We start from the raw sequence: 21,525 nt of genomic DNA, 5'->3' as shown, positions 1-21,525 counted from the left end.
CCAAGTAGTGCCATAAGATAGGGTGAGCTGTTGAGATAAGCGCCGAATCGATTCTTCCGGATCTTCGGCAAAACTCCCATTTACAGCCGCAATATTCTCTCCTCTCCGGGCTGTACGTAGTCTAATCGGTCGAATATCATTCAATAATATAAAATTATTCTCTTAAATTTTTTCGATGATTTGCCGAATACTGTGCTCGTTAAGACGGTTAGCATACACCATAAGTTGACCTGAGCGCGCGATGAACACTTTTCGCAGAGCGTCGATTTTCGTAATACAATGACACGATTTGTAAAAGTTGTTGAGGCGTAAGTCTTTGCATGATGACATATCAATGAATACTGAAAAACATGATGTATTTAGTTTGACAGTAGTTACGCGTGATCTGTCAAAAAAACGCTACTGAAAAAAGTACCTCCAATCTGATCACCCTTTAATCTTTTTTCGAATTTTGCACTTAGTACTTTTCTACTTATGTAAATATGGCAACGATACGTCGAAACAAAAATAAACTCACTTTCAAATTATACTTTAGTCGTAAAAAAATATATACACAAAAATAAACTAACGTTAAATATGTATGTAGATGCGTTAGTGACCGTCGAGTTCGTCGTTCGTTCCTTCACTGCCGTTGACGATTTTAAAATATGATGGCAACCGTTTATAGTTGCCATACTTCGCTGTCATAGAAGGGTAGCATGTGTTTACAATAGCAATATTCTTTATACTTTGAAAGCAATCGCTAATAAATTGTCAAAATGTAAACATTGATCGGTTGGCCTTTCATTCTTGCAAGTATTTCATTCAACATTTATAACCCGAATTTCCAAAACAAACGTCCTCCGCAAGTCAAAGTTAATAAAACGTAATAACGCGAGTTGTTACAAAAATAATAGCAATAGGGCAGTCAAGAGTTGAAGAAATGTAACGGTAACTTTTATTATCAAACTGCTTTAACCACTTCTAGTTTATGAGCTGGCATTTGATGGAAGAAATTCTACTAGTTCTAGCGTGACCAGTGCAAGTTTGCAAAATGTCCAATGTAATGCTGATACCAAGGCTGCCATTGAAAAGTATACAAAAAAAAACCAATATCTTCAGCTGCAAAGAAAGTTGTTACTAAGCTGGTTCAGAATTAGTATGTTTGACTGCAACGCACTTGTCCAGATTAGAGTGTCCGAAACTGTATTTACATACTTGTATGTGGTCTTGTATATGTACACCTACACAATTATAACCAATAGGCTACCTTGCCATTCAAGCACAAAACAAATGCTTTACAAGGCGTAGGCGAAATGGATGAGAAGGTTGCATATGTTTCTCTCACAAAAGCCAGAGCCACGTCAATGTGAGAGCGTTCTTGGTTATTTTCTTTTTTTTTCTTGTGCAAGCAATTGTTTTGCATTTTGGTTAGGCACCAAATGGGACTGGTACATATGCAGTAGTTCGAACAAAAGCACATTCTTGCAAGACAAAAATGTAGTGCCATTGCAGGCTTCCAAGTACAGGTTTATCCGTATTTAAGTATAAGGGCACTCGAGTAACAAAAGCACTTGATTGAATAGGCATTGAAATGCCGCCAAAGAAACAAGCTTGCAGCAAAAGAGGATAATTTGTAGATATAATACTAAATAAAACTATGAATAAGTTCGTGCGGTTTTACAACAGATGGCGTAACTTGATTATTATTCCATCGATCCACATTTCCAAACATTCATTGGAGAGCTACTGTCGTAAGGCACAAACGTCAGTATAAGTTTTTTATTTGAAGCGTAAACAACAATATTTTTACCACACTTGAAAATGTCGAATTTCGTGCCAAATAATGTGTTTTTGCGGGGAATTCTTCTTCATTATTTTAATATGAAGAAAAAAGCAGCCGAAAGTCATCGTATCTTGGTGGAAGTTTATGGTGAGCATGCTCTATCTGAGCGAACGTGCCAGAAGTGGTTTGCACGCTTTAAAAGTGGTGATTTTGGCTTGGAAGACGAAGAACGCGAGGGTGCGCCGCCAAAGCTCATGGATACCGAATTGGAGGAATTGCTCGATCAAGATCCGGCTCAAACGCAAGAAGAGGTTGCAAAAACTTTGGGAGTTGATCAATCAACCATTTCCAAACGTTTAAAAGCCATGGGATTGATCCGAAAGGTAGGCCATTGGGTGCCGTATGAATTGAAGCCAAGAGACGTTGAACGCCGTTTTATGGCATGCGAACAACTGCTTCAACGGCACAAAAGAAAGGGTTTTTTGCATCGAATTGTGACTGGCGATGAAAAGTGGGTCCATTACGACAATCCAAAACGTCGGGCAACGTATGGATACCCTGGCCATGCTTCAACATCGACGTCGGCGCAGAATATTCATGGCCTGAAGGTTATGCTGTGTATCTGGTGGGACCAGCTGGGTGTTGTGTATTATGAGCTACTGAAACCGAATGAAACGATTACGGGGGATGTCTACCGACGACAATTGATGCGTTTGAGCCGAGCACTGCGAGAAAAACGGCCGCAATACGCCGATAGACACGACAAAGTTATTTTGCAACATGACAATGCTCGGCCACATGTTGCACAAGTGGTCAAAACATACTTAGAAACGCTCAAATGGGATGTCCTACCCCACCCGCCGTATAGTCCAGACCTTGCGCCATCCGATTACTATCTCTTCCGATCGATGCAACATGGCCTGGCTGACCAGCACTTCCGTAATTACGATGAAGTCAAAAAATGGATCGATTCGTGGATTGCGGCAAAACCGACCGAATTTTTCACAAAGGGAATCCGTGAATTGCCAGAAAGATGGGAAAAAGTAGTAGTAAGCGATGGACAATATTTTGAATATTAAATTTGTAACCATTTTACGTCAATAAAGTTTCAAATTTCGAAAAAACCGCACGAACTTATTCATAGTCCTATTACATAGCTTCATATTTTCATAATAAAAATGGAGTGCGTGTTTGTGATTTCGTTTCTCTTGCGAAGAAATTTCCAAACTGCAAAATGGAGTGAGATACATATTTTTTGCTAACATACAGGGCCGTCGAGGTAAATCCGGAAAACATTTCGAAAGCTCTGGAACAGTAGTGTTAAGTCTAAAACCGCTGATAAAGGGACATATTTTTAGTGTATTTTTTCCTGATTGACATTGGAGTGCCGGAGTAAGTGCTAGTGAAACGATGAGTCTAGAGCAGGTCAGAAGAGCTGCGATACTAGAGTCACTTCGCGCCGGAAAAAGCCCTAAAGAGATAATTGAGTGGTTTGGCTGCAAAAAAACGCAACCCTGGATGGACCGCGTGGCTGCTGGAAGAGAATATGTGTTTCAGCAGGACTCCGCACCTGCTCACAAGACAAAGAAGACTCAGACTTGGCTCCAGAACAACCTACCCTACACTGGTCACTAGATTTTTGGCCACCTTCAAGCCCAGACTGCAATCCTCTTGATTATTACGTGTGGGGCACAGTTGAAGCAAAAGCTAGCGCGAAGCCTCATTACACTAAGGACGCTCTGAAGACAACCATCGTGGAAGTGATGACCACAAAGAACAAAGAGGAGGTAGCTCGCGCATGTGGGCGCTTCAGGTCCCGGCTGGAGCAGGTAATTGCACGAGATGGAGGTTAGATTGAATAATTTTCAACTATGATATGTGCACTCACATTATACAAAGTTAAGTGCAAATAAAATTATTTTTGAGAAAATATCCAATAGTTTTGTTTTTAAGTTCAACATTCCGGATTTACCTGGTTTGATGGGAAATGGGCCTATCCAAACAATAGACTATCTGATCAATACAGTATTTAAAACGTGAAAGCAGGTGAAGTTCGACTCTGGCTTACCGAAACGAGAATAAACGATAATCTTGCTTATGATTGAAAAAAAATGTTTTCGTTCTGATGCAGAATTCTGCTCAAACATTTTCGTCGTTGGATTGGATATCGGAAGCTGTTTTGCATAGGATACCAGGAAATATTTATCAACATACAAGTATCAGGAATATGGATTTTAAAATAGTATTAATTCGAAAATATATTGGAATAAGGTTGCCATCAAGTTTTACAATATTCAACAATTCTTAACTACTGTTGGATTCACTGACATCACTCTACGAATATACCACGATGAGCTCAATAATATGATTGAATAACCTTTTCTTAATAGCGAATAGCTGTATACCGAAGCTTATAGGCTCAGCACTCAGCCTAAAGGTATGCTGTGTTTTAAAAACATACGGTATTAAAACAAAAAAACATGTTGGCAACGCATATTGTGGGACAAGTTGACGCTCTTATCTCTGCTTTCTCTTTCACCTCACCTCCTTCATAATGGTATCACAAAGGACGAATTTTCTTCGTCCAAGTGTGCTCATTCCTTGGGCAACCATACCAACCTAACCTAACCTATCAGTGCAGATATTTGAAATTTCGTTTACATGTTAGTTCTGTTACAAGTTAAGTCCGTTATAGATCTGAAATAATAATACTTTTTTTTAATGAAGTCAGTTTTACTTAATAATGTAAATATTTAAAAAAAAAAGTTTAAACTTTCGTTTGAAATGGTGTCCATTTGCATTTACCCAAGCCTTCAAACGATTAAGCCATTCCGCTATTGCAGCACGCCCGGTTTCCATAGATATTTACGTCACTGCTCGAACCAAAGATTATTTGAAACTCTCCCAAATTTTTGTGAGGGTTTCGACAGGGCATGCTCTCTAATTCTGATCACAAACTGTAGTGTAATGGATTCAGATCTGGGCCAATCTTCAGCGGCTATCAACCCAGGAATATTGCCTTTAGCTACTGCTGGATGGTTTTTGCTTTATGAGCTGGAACCAAATCTTGCTGGAAGATCCAACGCTCTCCATTGAAGAGAGAACTGCTCAAATGCTGCACCACGCCTGCTAAGACATCCTCTGGTACACTTTTGCCCCGATCTTAACTCCTTTTTCACAAAAATGAAGCGATGTAACGCCTTTACAAGGCACTCCCCACCAAACCATTACGGAGGCTGGATGGTGGCCACGCTGCACCTTTGGAACAATATTTTTTATATAGATTTTGTCATTTTGCATATTAAAAACTTTTTGAAAAGTGAAAATTTTCTTCTCATCCGTAAAAACAATATTTTCATGGCCGTTGACCGCGTGCCACCGAAGAATCTGCTTGCATCTGTCGAGTCTAATTTTCTTCAAGCGCTTTGTCAAAAGATGACCCAGTTGAGCGACGGAAGGCTTTCATGTAGAGGTAATCTCTAATTAGTCTTGACATGGATCTGGTTGCTACATTCATTTGCCTGGATATGATTTTCTGCCTTCTGAGACGATTTCTACGAATTCTTTCTCGAACGGCTTTTATGGCTGTACTGGTTCGGACCACACGAGGACGACCACTTCTTTCTCTGTCTGTCACTTCAGACGTTTGGGAAAAACGATAGATCGTGCGGTAAACAAACATTCAGGAAATATTAAGTTTTTTTCAGCAATTTGCAAATCTCACTTGCATTTTTACCACACTTTTGCAATGCAATCACTGCCATGCGATTTTCCTTAGCTCCCCACTCCATCGTTAACAAACGAAATTTACCACAGAACGGAGTATAATTTATGAGTGGAGAAAGCAAAAAAACCGAAACTGGTCTGGGGCTCGACTCTATTTGAGATAACAAGCAAGTAAATCATTTACATTGGTTGCTTTTTGTGTGAACTGAGCCTGTATTGAGTGAAAAAGGCTTGAGACATAATTTCGAAAAGTATAAATGATAAAACAGAGAAAAACAAAAACAAGCAATCAAAAATACTATACAGTGTTTTTCTATCATCTTTTTTGCTTATTTAATGTCGCCTCCGAACAGCTGGCTGATGGTTCTTGTGAGAAGCATATTCGTAGCCGAAGTTCCCTCGGGGATTTGTCATTAGAGGTCAAATACGTATTCGGTTATGTGTAGGCAAACAATTTTGCCCTTTCCAATTTATTGTTTTTCCCGCAAACGCTTCAGGTCTGTTACGAAATAATTCAGCACCTTCAAATACCTTCATCGTAAAGCCATTTATCTATTTATTATATACACACATGTGTTTTCCCCCTCTTTTTCATATACTTTTAGCGCGTATCCATTACAGCGAAGACTTACCAACCGGGAGCGGTCAATACAGCCAAACCTACACGAATAACGGTGGTCAAATATCACAGGGTGCCACACCGCATGGTTCACCGCAGCTCACACAACGGCTAGGCCGTCATCTGAGTAAATCCGCAACGGAATTGAATGGACACGACTGCCACGGTGAACGTGATTCGCCACGCACATCGCCGAAACGTGCCAAAAGCGCCGCCACAGCGCACAGTGGTGGCGGTTCGGGATCGGGCCACAGCAGTAGTGGTGGTGTCTTCCATAAGACGCATGGCTTTTTCAATACGCTGAAACATCGTTGGAATCGCGCAAAGAGTAAGGATCGTAGTGGTCGTAAATCGCCCAGTGATTTTCTTGAAGAGAGCACCGACTATGCAGCTGATTATAGTTCCGAGAGCAGTTCGGTTACGCAAAGTCCACGACATCGTGCCACGACGATAGGTGGTTCACCATTGGCGAAAGATTTTAGCGCTTCGGCGAGAATGGCACAAATGGTACATCGCTTTGGTGGCTCCATGGAGGGACGTATCGAGGAGCATCCTGAGAATGGTAGCGGCAATGGAAGTGCTGCTGGTGGCAATGGTGTTGGTGGTGGAAGTGCCACAATGGAGGATTATGTAGCACCGAATCCAATAGAAGCGCTGAAGGTGAGTATGGAAAATGAGGAAAGAAGGGAAAGTTAGTGGCAGTCAAAATATTCACTTAAAGAAAGCACTGCTGCATGCATTTAAGTTACTGTTCCACAATAGAGCAATTCAACGTGAAGGGATGCAAGTATTTTGAAAATTGCAGTAAATTTTTCTGAAAATTGGTTTACTTGTAGGTAGTGTAGAATAAAATGTTAAGTGAAAGAATTAAAAAAAAAAATGTATGACTTAGATTTATTCCATGTTTAAATTTTGGGATGCAGTTTCTTAGAGTGAAATAACCTCTGTTATTTAAAAATTTTTCTTTTTGTGAAATTAAATGTATTAAAATTTTTAAAAAAAATTTTTTTATATAATTAATTTTTTTATTTAAAATTTTATGTACATATTTTTTATTTATAATTTTATTTTTTTTTATTTATCGTTTTTTCCCCTAATATTATGGGTATAAGAAGATAGCAACCACTTTTTTGTTTTAATTTTTGAAAAACTTTCCCCTCAGTTTTTCTCCCATTTTTCCCATCATTATTTGAGATTTATCTCAGTAATCCATAAAAGTTTCATAGTGAGATTTCTATAACTCTTCGAGTTATTTTCGAATACGTACAACGAATCAGCGAAAAATACCGTGTATGTATATGTATACATCAGTTGTAACGATGCCTCGATCGGCTCGCAAACGGACGTATACCTAACGCTTCACTAGAGCAGTATTTTGCGTTGATTTGTCACTGGTTCACTGTACGTACTTAATCCTATGTCTGTAACTCAAAATGTAAAAAAAAACCCACTATGAAACTTTACTGGGATTACTGAGCACAGAAAATTAAGTTAAATAAAACAAAACTTAGAAGAATTCGTTTTTTTTCAAAAAAATGTTTGCAAAAAAACTAAAAAGAAATTTTGTATGCAAAGTGTAATTTATCATTTAGGTTAAATGAAGCGGGTCGCTGGAAAGAAAAAAATCTAGGGTCTGTCAGACTCACGCACGGTAGAAGTGAAACTTCTAAGTTGGTTGTTCCATGCATGGGAGCCCAACAGAAAGAACGCGATAAACCAATTTACCGGGGCTGTGTATTAATTACGAGTTTAGTGAATTTTCTATTCAAACCCACACGTTAACGAGGTTCTGTATTCAAAATCCCTCATTCGTGATGCATTTCATAGTACATTTATGTGATATATTTTTTGATATATTTATTTGATATATTTACTTAATATATATTTACCTTGGATTGCCATGTATTTCATCAGGCATATTGGAGACAACTATCTGTTGATGAGTCGCATCTGATGCGCAAGTTTGCGTCACATCAGTCTCACTCTGACTCATTTTGCCCGTAACTTAATTGTTCACCAACACACACTGAATTTAAGAATATCGCTTCGTTCAGTGCGAATCACAGGTCAACGCAATATGCTAACCTCGCTTCACACTTACTGAACGGCTGATGCACGGCGTGGGTAGTTTGCTATAGAGCAAACGGGAGAGAAAGAAAGGCATTCGAGAGAGAAGGGGAGAGACGGCGTGTCTCGGTGGCTCCCTCACATCGTTCAGCGCTTGCGATGCGAGAGAGCGAATAGGCGAGAGTGGGAAGGAGCAGCTGCTCCTTGGCCTCGCCCATTTGACGGATTTCGGTAACGCTCCGAACTTACCGTTTCACTCGCCTATTTTCAATCTGCCTTGGGGCCCCCGACGCGCCTAAAGAAGTTTCACTTCAAAAACTTATGGTCATGCCAGTCTTGCGCAAACTCAATTAACCTCGGTGAAGACTGACTACATCGTCCCGACGCTACCATTCAATAGGAATTTGCCACTCTCTTCCCATCTAAGGAAGAATAGAATAAGGGATTCTCTCTAAACAACTTCGGCACTACAGTCCAGACAGATGTCAGTAAAATAGACTGTGGTGTTGGAGCTGGTATATATTCTCACAGGCTTAAAATTGACAGATCTGTGCGCCTCCATAATACCAGCAGTGTCCTCCAGGCGGAAGTACGGGCAGTTGGGGAAGCTTGTATGCTACTAATCGCAGATTTCTCTTTTAAGGGCAATATCGCTATTCTTTGGGATAGCCAAGCTGCAATCCAGGCACTGGGTTCGGCTACAACAACCTCTAAAGTGGCGGAACAAAGTAGGAATAGCCTCACCACCTTGAGTGTAAACAATAAAGTCACCTTAATCTGGGTGCCGAGACATCGGAACATGGAAGGTAACGAAAAAGCAGATGAACTGGCAAGAGGGGGATCTGCCATGAGTAAAGCTCTTGCAGAATCGGTATTCACACCATTAGATGCAGTCAAGAGTACAATTTCCCTAAAATACCTTCGAATCGCGGATTGTAGATGGAAAGACCAGACGAAATGCAAAATTAGTAGAACGCTATGACCTACCAATAACCTCAAGCAATCGTTGACATTAATAAGCATGAAACGACGGAAAGCCTGTAGACTACCGGCAGTCATAACTGGCTTCTGGTCTATCGGAGAACAAGCCGCCAAAATGGGTATCCATCATAATACATACTGTCACAGTTGTAAACAACCGGAGAAAAAGGAAACAATCTTCCATTTCCACTGTGAATGCCCTGCTCTATGGAAGGACAGAATGTTAACCCTCGGTCAACCGCTGTTCGAAAGTCTCGAGCAACTATCTGGCTTAGACTTCAACAACCTAATAAGGTTCCTAAACCGCACAGATTGGGTATAGTCTTATTGCAAACAACCATTAAACAAGTTGGTAACGCGGATGTAGCAACAATTTTCAACATCGCAAAAATCTGAAAATTATACAATTTTTTTTCAAATTTTTTTACTTCTTTTATTCGAATTATTTGGGTGTTTTGAACTTTAATTCTTAGTTACTTTTACCCCATTTGTTTCCTATGGGTCAAGGGGCTAGAGGTAATCAGATGCCCGAAAGAATGATGATTTTTAATAATTTTTGTTTGCTAGTCAATTGCTTTATTTTACAAAAAAAAAAAACATAGCATTAATAGATCATGTTTTAACTTGACTTAAACCAAATTAAAAAAAAATAATAATAATAATTGTAAAAGTTATCGCCGTTTGTGTGGAGCTCGTTTCTCCAGAAGTTTCCTGCGGTGATCATCACAAATTCTTGGAGATTACTAGTTTTATTATTGGAGAGATTCTTTTTAATTAACAGATAATCTTGTGCCTGTATTGTGCCAATATTTTTCAGATTTTCGAGAAAAAAAACGGCAATTAATTAAAAAAAAAATCGAAATTTTTGAAAAAAAATTCTTCGATCAGACACGAGTTTTTTATGTTTTTCAAAAGCAGTATCAATTTTATTGAAATCTACCAAGTGGTTTTTAAGTTACAGTGATCACCACTTCAAAAAACATAGTTTTGAGAGAAACGCATTTAAAGTTTCGCTATCGATTCCGGAGCGCCCTAGCGCCTTTTGTTAATTGTTGAGTAACTCGAAAAGTGTTAGTTGGATTCACTTCAAATTTTCATTCAATATTTTGAAGATATTATACTTAAAAAAATTCAATTTTTGGAAATTTCTGACTACTTCTAACCCCTTATAATCTTGTAAGCGTATGCCTACAAATTCTCAGAAACATTTACGGATATAATCAAAATTCTTCGATCACTCAATACTACAATTCACGAATTTCATATCAAACTTCAAATATTGCTTATCACTATAATAAAATTTTTTAAATCTAAACTTATCAAGGCTATTTTCATGAATCTAGAAAAAAATATTTTCAACCTTTTACTCCATTTTAAAATTTGTTTATTTGATTTTTATTCAATTTCTTAATTTAATCGAATCCATCGCACTTACAATAAAAAATTATAAAAGCTGTAACAAATGCTTTGAGCTTCCTCTTCCAAATTTGCAAATTTTAATATCACTTGATTGTAACTACATTTAAAATTTTTCTTCTTCCCTTATCACACAATAACACACCATATTTTCAAACTACATCCGCTAACAACCGCTATCATCTTTCTCATGCTGGCTCCTCTCCTCTTTCATCCTGCCATTCTTAATTATTCTGCATCTGCATTGCTGGCGCTAACTCAAATTTAATCTGCTTTGCATTTCTCCGTTACGCGCATTATTTCCACTTTCTTTCCGACTGATTGTCACTGATTTAGCTAAACTAATTTCTCTCACAACTATTGCCACCGTCTTCTTACTAATTCCAAACATACAATACTAACGTTCTTATTCGCCAGGCGGAAGAGTTGCGCCGCAAAAAGGAAGCACAATTACGACAGTACGTCTTTTTTCAGTTACGCGTTCATCTGAAGAGCGGCAGCGACTTGATGGCCATGGACAAAAATGGTGAGTAATACGCAAGTGCAATACATACATACACATCTACTTGCATACAAACGCCAACAAATATTCATCCATCGCCATCTAATTTAATTCAATAATTATTTCTGTAAGCACTTTAACTCACCGCTTTGTCCAACCACAAAACTAATTATTCTCTTTTTTCTCTTTCTTTTTTTACGTTCAACCATTTATGTAGGTCTAAGTGATCCTTATGTTAAGTTCAAAGTTGGCGGTCGCCTCCTGCATAAATCACGTACCATTCATCGGGACCTGAATCCGGTATGGGATGAAGTGTTCATTGTGCCCATCGAAGACCCTTTTCTGCCAATCAATATAAAGGTGAGTAATGCATTCTACATATTTGAAAACACGCCCAGATATTTAAGGTTAATAATAGGGAAAACGATTATTATTATTGGAAAAGTTGTCAAATTTGCATACCAATAAATAAACATGAAAATTTATGGTTTATAGACTCCGAAAGCTTTCATCCGATGGCGCTGACATTTTCATAAGCTTTTGTGGCCACATCTGAAACGATTTATGAGTTTCATTGGACCATTCAGGTAGCGCGCGCAAGTATAGAGAAACTTTTAGAAAAATCAGAATATGGTTCATATTCATAGATTGTCTTACCTATTTAAAAACAAATGTTTCTGAAAACCGCTAGGTGAGGTTGTGTTCGATATATTACAACACGAAATATTTTTGCAGAATTGACGCCGCCCGATATTTCGTATACATTTTATTAATGTACAAATTAAAGAAAGCCCCCCAAAGCTCTTACTTCTTAGAAACCTTCAAACCATTACTTCGCTAGTTTGGCTATCGTTAGGGATAAAATGAGGACAGGGAGTCTCATTTATGCTTTATGTGCTCGAGATTGTAAACTTTTGTAGATAGCGTAGTCTACATTTATAGCAAGCATGCACCAGGAGGGTTCAATAACTACCCGTGTTAGAAATGAAGACACCAGTTTTTCACACAAAAATTTGTAGTCCCCTTTTAGAAAAATACACTTCTCCTAACGCTCCGGCCATTTTTTAACCCCCATAAAGGGTGTGATGAAGTCCATTTTCATTTACCAAAAATGTTAGTGTTAACAAGTAAAATTTCCGTTATTGGTCAGCTGAAGGACAGAATCCACTATTAAAACCCCGCCCCAAAGTTACGGTTGGTATGCATTGCCCAGCTGTGGAATGATTGAACTATAATTTTTTTATTTAATAGTTCAGCGCAAGCAATTTCTGTGGACGGGGTCTTTTATGGGCGCACGCTAAACGATTATTTTCTGCCCATAATGAGAGAACAACCTTCCTTCCGCTTCATTAAGATGGCGCCACGCCGCACACGGGTAGAGAACTTGACGATACTGCGTGATCTCTTCCCTAACAGACTGCTAAACCCTTTCGGTGACATATCATGGTCATCCAGGTCGCCCGATCTTACTGCTATGGACTTTTTTCTCTGGAGGTAACTCTAAAGTAAAGTCTCTGAAACAAACCCAGCGTCCAATACAACGCTAAAAGAAGTTATCGTTCGCGAGGTAAATGGCATCCCGACATCACTTGTCCAATAAGTGGTACGGAGTACAGAGGCCATATTCCAAGAGTAATGCCGACGTAATGGTCAACATTTAGAAGAAATAATTAGAAAAAAATCCACACTTGTTTTTTTTTTTTGTAATAAAAGGTTTTCCAATAACAGGTGTTATATGTAGGTCAATGGATTGCGCTATCGAGATGGTATTGATCTGGACAACGTTTATTTTCAAGAAGACGGCGCTACGTGCCACACAAGCAACGAAACCATTGATCTTTTACGGGAAAAGTTTCCGGACCGTGTTATCTCTCGAAGAGGTGATCACAATTGACCACCGAAATCTTGTAATTTAACAGCTTGTGACTTTTTTCTTTGAGGTCACGTGCAAGAGAAGGCCTACGCCAACAGCCCAGGGTCGATTGAAGACCTCAAAGATGGAATTCGTGGGGCTATCGAGGGCATAGGGCAGCTACTTTGCAATTCGGTTAAGGAAAATTTCATGCAAAGGATATTGGTCCTGTTAACGTAGTCGTGGTGGTCGTTTGCCTGATGTTATTTTCCACTATTAATGGCATACCTTTCTCTTTATAATGAAATAAACATCCGATGAGTTATATTAAAAAATAACATTTTTCTTTGAATATCAAACTAACACCTCTTATTGGAAATCCCTTTAGTTATTAAATAATTAGTTTTTTAATCATTTTTTAATAAATTATATTAGTATTTTTTTTTTTAATTTAGCTTAATTCTGATTAAACCTAATTCTGCCAACGGACGCCCTATGCATATATGTAATTGGCGCTTACATCTTTTGATGGGTGTTTGACCAAGCTCCTTCTGCAGTATGTAGTGTACGTCTTACTGTATGTAGTTCGACAATTTTAGGGGAATACAGTTTAATACCGTTTCCAAGCGGCAGATCGTTTTTATCTGGAGCTGTTTTCATGACAGAAATACACTCGCTATTGCTATTGGAAAAAAAACTTGTTCTATTATAATATTTGCTGTTTCATGACCGGGGCCTTGTGCCTGGGCACTACCAAATGCCAGTCCCGCACAAACGCATTCAGCTACAGCGGTTGACTATACACTGACAAATTAAATATCATCAAATAAATTTATTAAATGCTAACACAACTTATCCCAGAGTCATATTTCATCATTAATATTATCATATCAAATTTATCACCGCTAGCACTAAGTCATGTCATAGTAGTTTTCCAATTCCATTCAATGTGTATTTATGTTTAACTATTCAATTAATTATTCAATCTAAAACGCTGCAGGTATTCGATTACGATTGGGGCCTGCAGGATGATTTCATGGGTTCCGCACAAATCGACTTAACCCAACTGGAATTGGGCAAAGCAGAAGATCTCTGCCTGCCATTACATGATACGAATCACCCAGAGCGTCAAATGGGTGAAATACTCGTAAATCTAACACTTTGGCCACGTAGTCAAGAGGATAAGGAAATGGTGAGTTGCAATTAAATTCGTATTAGACTTGCCTATGAGCAGCAAAAGAGCATGTGGGAAAATCCAAAAAAGAAAAAAAAAATTAAAAATAAAAAATAAGCTAACAAATATTAAAAAATACAAGAAATGTCAGTAAAATTTTATATTTGAGCTAAGTGAGGTATAATCTGTGGGAATTATATTGGTGTGAAAATGAATATGTGAGCGAAGTGAGCAGGAAGAAGGCAAGCGAAATGCGACGCGAACCGCGAGAGACGCCTCAGACAGTGATTTATCACTTTTTTGATGTTTTTGGTATTTTTTTATTATGCGTGTGAGAATAAAATTCGCTGAGCAGCGAAGAAACTTAAATGCTACTGGCGAGAGCAATTCACAAAGCTGTAAAAAAATAAGTCGCTCAGAAAATGGTGTTAAGTGCGGGAGTGACTTTTCAAGCAATTGTGGGCGTATTTTCGAAGTTCCTGTGTTTTCATGTACTTTTAAGTACCTATGTGTGTTGTTGTTGTGTACATACAGGTGTGTTTTTGTGTGCATACTTCGCATTGCGTGTGTCTAGATTTATCACATTTTTAATATTTCTCCTCTCATTGATTTGGTGGTCGACTATAACATAAAATATTAATTTAGTTTACGTCAGCATATTTTTTATTGCGGTTTTATTTACACAAATTAATTTCTTTAGGCTTTTGTAGATATTTGGTTGTTTCCTTTGTCATTGAATTTGACGCTGTCAAGGGTGTCATGTATTTAGGGAAAATTATTTCACGCTTCCGACACTAGAAAATTAATAAGTAGGCACTCTGCGTATTTTTGCTTATGGGACCATGTTTTATTTAGTTGTATATTGCAAAAACTTCAGTGTGAACTTATGGCCCTCTGCCATTAAATATCTATATATATTTTTATAACGTACATTTATTCGGTTTAAAATGCATACGTAATTTATAATTTCATGCTTTATATTGTTGTTGGCACTATCGACTGGCCCAGTCTTCTTGGCAGAATTAAATTTAACGTTTCCGAGAGATATTTCCGCAGTTTTGTGGTAATTTGAATGGCAAAGTAATTGAAGTGAAGTCGTGTGAATTTCAATCAGAGACAATACCAATCCTGCAAAACTTTTTTACATATTAGACCCGCGCGAAATATGCTCATGATTAATTTTTGATGCAGATTTGCTTTTTTCCCACAACTTGGAAGCGTTTTTCTGGCGTTAAACGATTTATGTAGACTTGCCAAACCTTACGGAACAGAAATGTGAACACAGAACACAGCCATTCTCAGCTGTCAAACCATAATTACCGACATCGATAGTTTTCATGCAGCTAAAAAAGAGTACTTAAACAATCCTTGATACTGTCCATTGCTGTCATAAAGCGTACAATAAAATGTTTGCAAAAATTAAAAAAGGCAACACTCCTACTGTAACTGTTCAGCTCCTTTACTTTTCCTTCTTTTTTATTTTCGTTAGCTGTCCAGTTTCGAGGGAAACCCTCTATATGAGGCCATCCTTTGAGGCTGGGGTATGCCTAATAGATTAGCTGCCTGGCCAACAAACAGTGCCCTACTAACCAGCAGGGTTCACTCTTATCGGTGAAATAAATATAATAAAAACTATACAAATAAAACACACGTATCTTTGCTGCTACTAATCCCTGAGTCCATTAGGAAAAGCTTGACTAATAACAATTTGTTACATTAAAGTATGTTTGCTATTGCAGCAAGCACTCAAATGTGTGATTATAAAGATTTTATTATACCATTAAAAACTGTTTCTCTTGTAAATGTAATTTTATTTAATTTCAATTCATTTATTTATCTATTTTTCTTGATAATAATTTTATTTGATGAAATATCATAATTTTCTTCACTTGATAAAAAACTCATTTTTATACTCAATGCAATAAAGTAATGCACTAAAATAATAAAATTAATTCTACAAATATATTTGTTATATTAGGTGAAATAAAAAGCTAATAGTTGAGCCACATCTCACGATGCGAAGAGTTTTGAAAGTTTTGTGTTTCTGTACTATACCGCTTCAAAAATTAACATAAACAAATATAAAATTTGATACATTTTTCACTGTGATTATGACTAAGATGACAAGGCAGAATAGGTGACCAAACAACTTTTGGCCTTTTGTGAAACCAATACAGTATACAAGGTCCGGCACTCAAAGTGTAACCAACTTCAGCCCGCTCGCGCAGCTAATGCCCGTGCTTCAGCTGTCTGTTAGTTGTCTAAATGAGAGTCCAGAGTATTGTTTACAAGCGCGCGGAAACATTTTGCAGAGAGTAAACACGAGTAATGGATTTCAAACGTAATAGTGAGATTGCATTATATATGGCTGGCAAATAACATCCAGCAAATGTTCGTAAGCTCGAGCACCTTAACGTAAATAAAGTTTTTGTTTATCGCACCATTACTGGTTACAAAGATACCGGTAGCATTGCGTCATGGTGGTGATCATCAAAAGACTGCAACGTTGCATGAAATAGTTCAAAAAGTGCAGACGCGACTTCAGCGAAATCCCCGATGAAGTGCCAATCAAATGGCGAAAAAACTGGAAAAGAAAAGAATATCTGACAGAAAATATTCGCATATTGAAAAATAATCTCAAAGTCTAGCTTTAAGATCCCACACCAAAGCAGCAACAAGTCAGACTTGAGAGAGCGAAGGAGTTGCTTTGCTTGGCCGAAAGAGGTTACTTTCCGAACATTTTGTTTTCTGACGAGAACACTTTTGAAACTGAGCAGTGCGTAAGCTCCCAAATGGTAGGGTTTATTTGATCGACCGTTCATACGAGAATTTGAGTCATCGATTGGCCACCAGGGGCAGCACCCGACACAGGTAATGGTTTGGGCCGCTGTAACCGCAGATGGGCGCTCTCCAATCATTTTAATCGAGCCAGCCATCAAGGTAAATGCAACATATTATCGGGAAAGTAATCTGGAGGTTGCTTTGAAGCCGTGGGCAGACAAACATTTCGGTGGCAAACCATGGACTTTTCAACGGGACTCGGCACCGTCTCACAAAGCTCAAGTGAACCAAAAAGAGCTGAGAAACAACATTCCGAACTTCAAGACGTCCACTAAATGGCTCTAAAATTCACCAGACACGAGTCCGCTGGCTTTTTCTCTTTTGGCCACCTTGGAGAGCAAGGTTCGAACTAAAAGATTCACCAGTCTCGAGGTGCTGAAAAAAGCCATTGCCCGCGAGTGGGCCAAAATACCTGCAAGTCTAATACGGGCAGCTTGCGAAAAGTAACGAAAGTACATTTATTCTTAATTTTGTATTATTTTCACACGTTTTTTTCTTTGAATTGAATGAAAGTAAATTTCCAAACTAAATGTATGGCTTTTTAATTGGTGCCGGATTCTGTAGAATACAATGGCAAAGCAGCGATTCCAAAAGCCGACAAAATCTTCGAAATATTGTAATTGAACCTTAATACTTATGAGATTATATTCTATTACCCAGGCAATGAAGATTATACAGAAAACTATTTGGAAACATTGGCTGGTCTCAAGAAAAACCATGACATATGAATGCACATCAAAAATGTTGCTTGAAATTTTCATTAAAAACCGTGGAATTGGAACGAAAAGTTCATGGGATTTTTATATTCTATTTTTAATATAAAGTAAAATTTAAACTTGTGCTAATCAATCATATTGGTTTTTGCAGTACAATGAGCTATACATTTTAAAAAAATAATGAATTTTCAAAAGAAAAAAATACACACAAAAATAGTAAGAGCTGGTCGAAAAATTGAGGTGCTATAATCTATCGCGAGCTGTATATACCCGCGAGTAGTAATAGCGCCATCTCTAATACAATTTTGTTGTAGCAAAGGGAATACAAAGCTTACTAGGCCCTTTCTGTAAAATTTAGTACTCTTTCTGAAATACCGTTGCTTAGAATAGAAAAAAATGAGCGCAATTACTTTATATTTCTCTTTCTTTGAAGTTACTAAAGGGTGATTTTTTAGCTATTATCTTTTTAAACAGTTGGTTTAAACAGCTGACACACGTTTCGTGTTTTGTTTCATTGTCAAACATCTTCAGTTTGGTCTATAATTTAACCATGAATCGTCTTACAAACGAACAACGCTTGCAAATCATTGAGTTTTATAAAAAAAAAGCGTGTTCTGTTAAGAAAGTTTAAGATCCACTTTTTTATCGAAAAATTGTGTTCAGCGGCGAAGCTCATTTTTGGATCAATGGGTACGTAAATAAGCAGAATTGTCGATATGGGAGTGAAGATCAGCCAGAAGAATTGCAAGATCTACCAATGTTTCCAGAAAAGGTCACAGTTTGGTGCGGTTTATGGGCTGGAGGTATCATTGGACCGTACTTCTTCAAAGATGGTGCGAATCGTAACGTAACTGTAAATGGTGAGCGCCACCGTGAAATGATATCCAACTTTTTTTTACCCAAAATGCAAGAGCTTGACTTGCATGACATGTAGTTTCAGCAAGACGGTGCCACATGCCACACAGCACGCGTAACAATGGACTTGTGGAGAGACGAGTTCGGTGAACATTCCATTTCACGTTCGGGACCTGTCAATTGGCCACCCAGATCGTGCGATATAACGTCTTTAGGTTATTTTTTGTGGGACTATGTTAAAGCTCATGTCTATTCAGACAAGCCTGCTTCAATTAACGCATTGGAAGACAACATTAAAGCATTTATATATGAGATACCGGCCGAAACATTGGAAAGAGTATGCCAACATTGGACTAAGCGGATGGGCGATTTGAAGCGCAGTCGCGGTCAACATTTGCATGAAATACTCTTCTAACATTAAATCATATGGACTGTACTATCGATTTAAATAAAAATTTCATGAATTTTTCTGATCTTTACGTGTGTTTTTTTGAAAAACTTTCCTATAGCTCTTAAAAAATCACCCGTTATATGGTCACCAATATTTAACAGTAAAAGACATAAAAACACTGCGCAAATTAATTGACTCATTTTCAAATAGAATTTCTCAGACTATAAATAGGAATGGAAGTTCAGCAGATTAAAATCACAATATACGCACATTTTTTATCTAAACATGTATGACATTTTATTGTAATTTTAAATGCATGCGGCTAAGCAAACTTCGATCAATTACATAATCATGAAATATTTACAAGATTTGCGTATTTCTACCTTTAATGAATTTGAAATGTTAATAATTTTGTGATTTCTGTTCTGAATAAAAGTACATTCAAATAATATCAAATTTATTTCACAGTCACTTCTATTATTATATATTCTTTAAAAATGATGGGAAACAATGTGGGGCTAAGTATTTTATTTGCCGTGGAATGTTGCAAATTTATAACCATCGCCCCTTGAGACAAATGGCTCGTTTTGATAAAAAATTGTTTTTAAATAAATTATAATACTTATGTACTGACACAAAAAAAAATAAAAATAAATGTAATTACACTAAGACCTCTCGCTTAAAACTGTCATGCATTTGGAGTACCATAACTCCGACACTTCACTCACAAACGAGCTGCCAGCTTGTCCTCAAGTTTAAATGACATGTGCCTTTTAAAGTGGTGTGAAAAATGTTGCTGTCATGTTATGGGGTGTTTTCATGACGTGAACGGAGTACTACTTTGCTAAGAAAAACATATGACATTACACAAATATTTCACGGCAATGCAATTTTTTATGGATTTTGGCAGCCATTTCACATGAAACGAAATTTTAGTATCAGGTCGGTAGTTCGTGCGTATTTTACCCATAATTTCACTTTTGTACGATTTTTGCATACAAAAAATTATTCGCGCAATATAACGGAACTATTTATATTTTCTTTGATATATTGTGCATTCAACAAGTGATTTTTATCGCGGATAGAAGCACGTGTTGTTAAAAATAAAATGGAATCTTCGAACGCGTATAAGAGGCATATTTTGTATTTTTTTTATAAAAGTGGTAAAAATGCAACAACTGCTGCTGCAGAAATAAACACTGTTCACGGTGAGGATACCGTGAGTGTAAGGACTGCGCAAAAGTGGTTTTCAAAATTCTGAAGTAATAACTGCGACGTGGAGGATGCCCCGCGCTCTAGTCGCCCTGAAGTCTTTAACTCAGACGCCTTGCTCGAACTTGTGGAAGCTGAGCCCAATTTGACAGTCGATATGATAGCTTAGAGGTTAAATTCAACGCATGGAATAGTTCAGAGGCACCTGGTTCAGTTGGGAAGGGTTTCAAAGCTGGGAAAATGCGTTTCGCATACATTTTCCGTCGCCAACCTTCAGTAGAGAGTGAATGTATGTTCTCAGCTGCTGCAACGGCTTGAATATTAAAGCTTTTTGAACCGTATCCTTACTGGTGATGAAAAATCGGTCCTTTACAATAAACCTGTCCGCAAACGCGAATAAAGATGAAACACCAGAACCGACCCCTAGATATGGCCTTCACCCCAAGAAGATTCACTTGTCTATTAGGTGGGATATAGCCAGTGCTGCTTATTATGAACTTCTGGAACCAAACCAGTCGATAACTACTGATTATTATTCCCACCAGCTATCAAACCTGAATGAGGCACTTAACAAAAATCGACCGTCTTTAGTGAATAGACGCAAAGTTTTGTTTCACCACGACAACGCAAGACCTCCTACCGCAAGGCACACATTAGGCAAGCTGAACGTGCTCGGATGGGAGCTAATGCCGCATCCACCATACTCTCCGAATATTGCACCTTGTGATTATCACCTTTTCCGTGGACTTCAATCCCATATGAGTAAGAAGAACTACTCCTCAAAAGAAGCTATAAAAAGGGATATCGAAGCGTATTTTGGCTCCAAGGACAAACAATTTTTTGAGCAGGGAATTAAAAATGAGCCTAAACGTTGGGAAGACATTGTAAATAATGAAGGAAAATATATTATTGATTAATAAATACTTTAAACATATTTTTATTAATTTTAAAACCACCTTTAAAAAACGCACGTACTTATGGACTGACCTGATATTATGCTCTATTTATAATCTATTTCTTGGCCGTGAAATAATTGTTAAATTTCATTGTAAATAAATACCTGTTGTGAATAGTGCAACAGCTTTATTTTACGAATTTTTATGTCTACTACTGTATTTACACATCTAATTTCGAATATTTCAAAATACAGCTACGCATGCTATTTCCCGTCGGCATATGGTAGATACGTAGCAGGGAAAGTTTAATATTGTATACAAACAAAATCTTAACTACAAATTTGCACGAAAAAATATTGACTAACCGCACAAATAAATATTTGCAGCCGTACTGTATGAGTCGATATTTAGGGTCGAGCTGGCGTGTTGCTTATATTATCCAGCTTGCTACAGGTAGAATAGTATCTATGCCTGTATGTTTGTATGAAAAAAGACAAGAACATTTGTATCTC

At 37.7% G+C, this 21,525-nt stretch overlaps 1 protein-coding gene across 1 annotated transcript in view; it reads left to right on the top strand.

The window, feature by feature from the left end:
- The window catches only part of LOC128867904 (multiple C2 and transmembrane domain-containing protein), a 52,518-nt gene that overhangs the window by 9,977 nt on the left and 21,016 nt on the right, over positions 1-21,525 (top strand). Inside the window, exons 2-5 of the mRNA XM_054109508.1 lie at positions 6,097-6,770; positions 10,992-11,100; positions 11,294-11,436; positions 13,929-14,120. Coding sequence (XP_053965483.1) covers positions 6,097-6,770; positions 10,992-11,100; positions 11,294-11,436; positions 13,929-14,120 — 1,118 coding nt within the window. The remainder of the gene's footprint in view (positions 1-6,096; positions 6,771-10,991; positions 11,101-11,293; positions 11,437-13,928; positions 14,121-21,525) is intronic.

This window comes from Anastrepha ludens, chromosome 6 (genome assembly GCF_028408465.1).
Source record: "Anastrepha ludens isolate Willacy chromosome 6, idAnaLude1.1, whole genome shotgun sequence".
NCBI lineage: Eukaryota > Metazoa > Arthropoda > Insecta > Diptera > Tephritidae > Anastrepha > Anastrepha ludens.
Note: the sequence above shows the minus strand (reverse complement) of the source record. Positions and strands in the feature narration are given on the sequence as shown.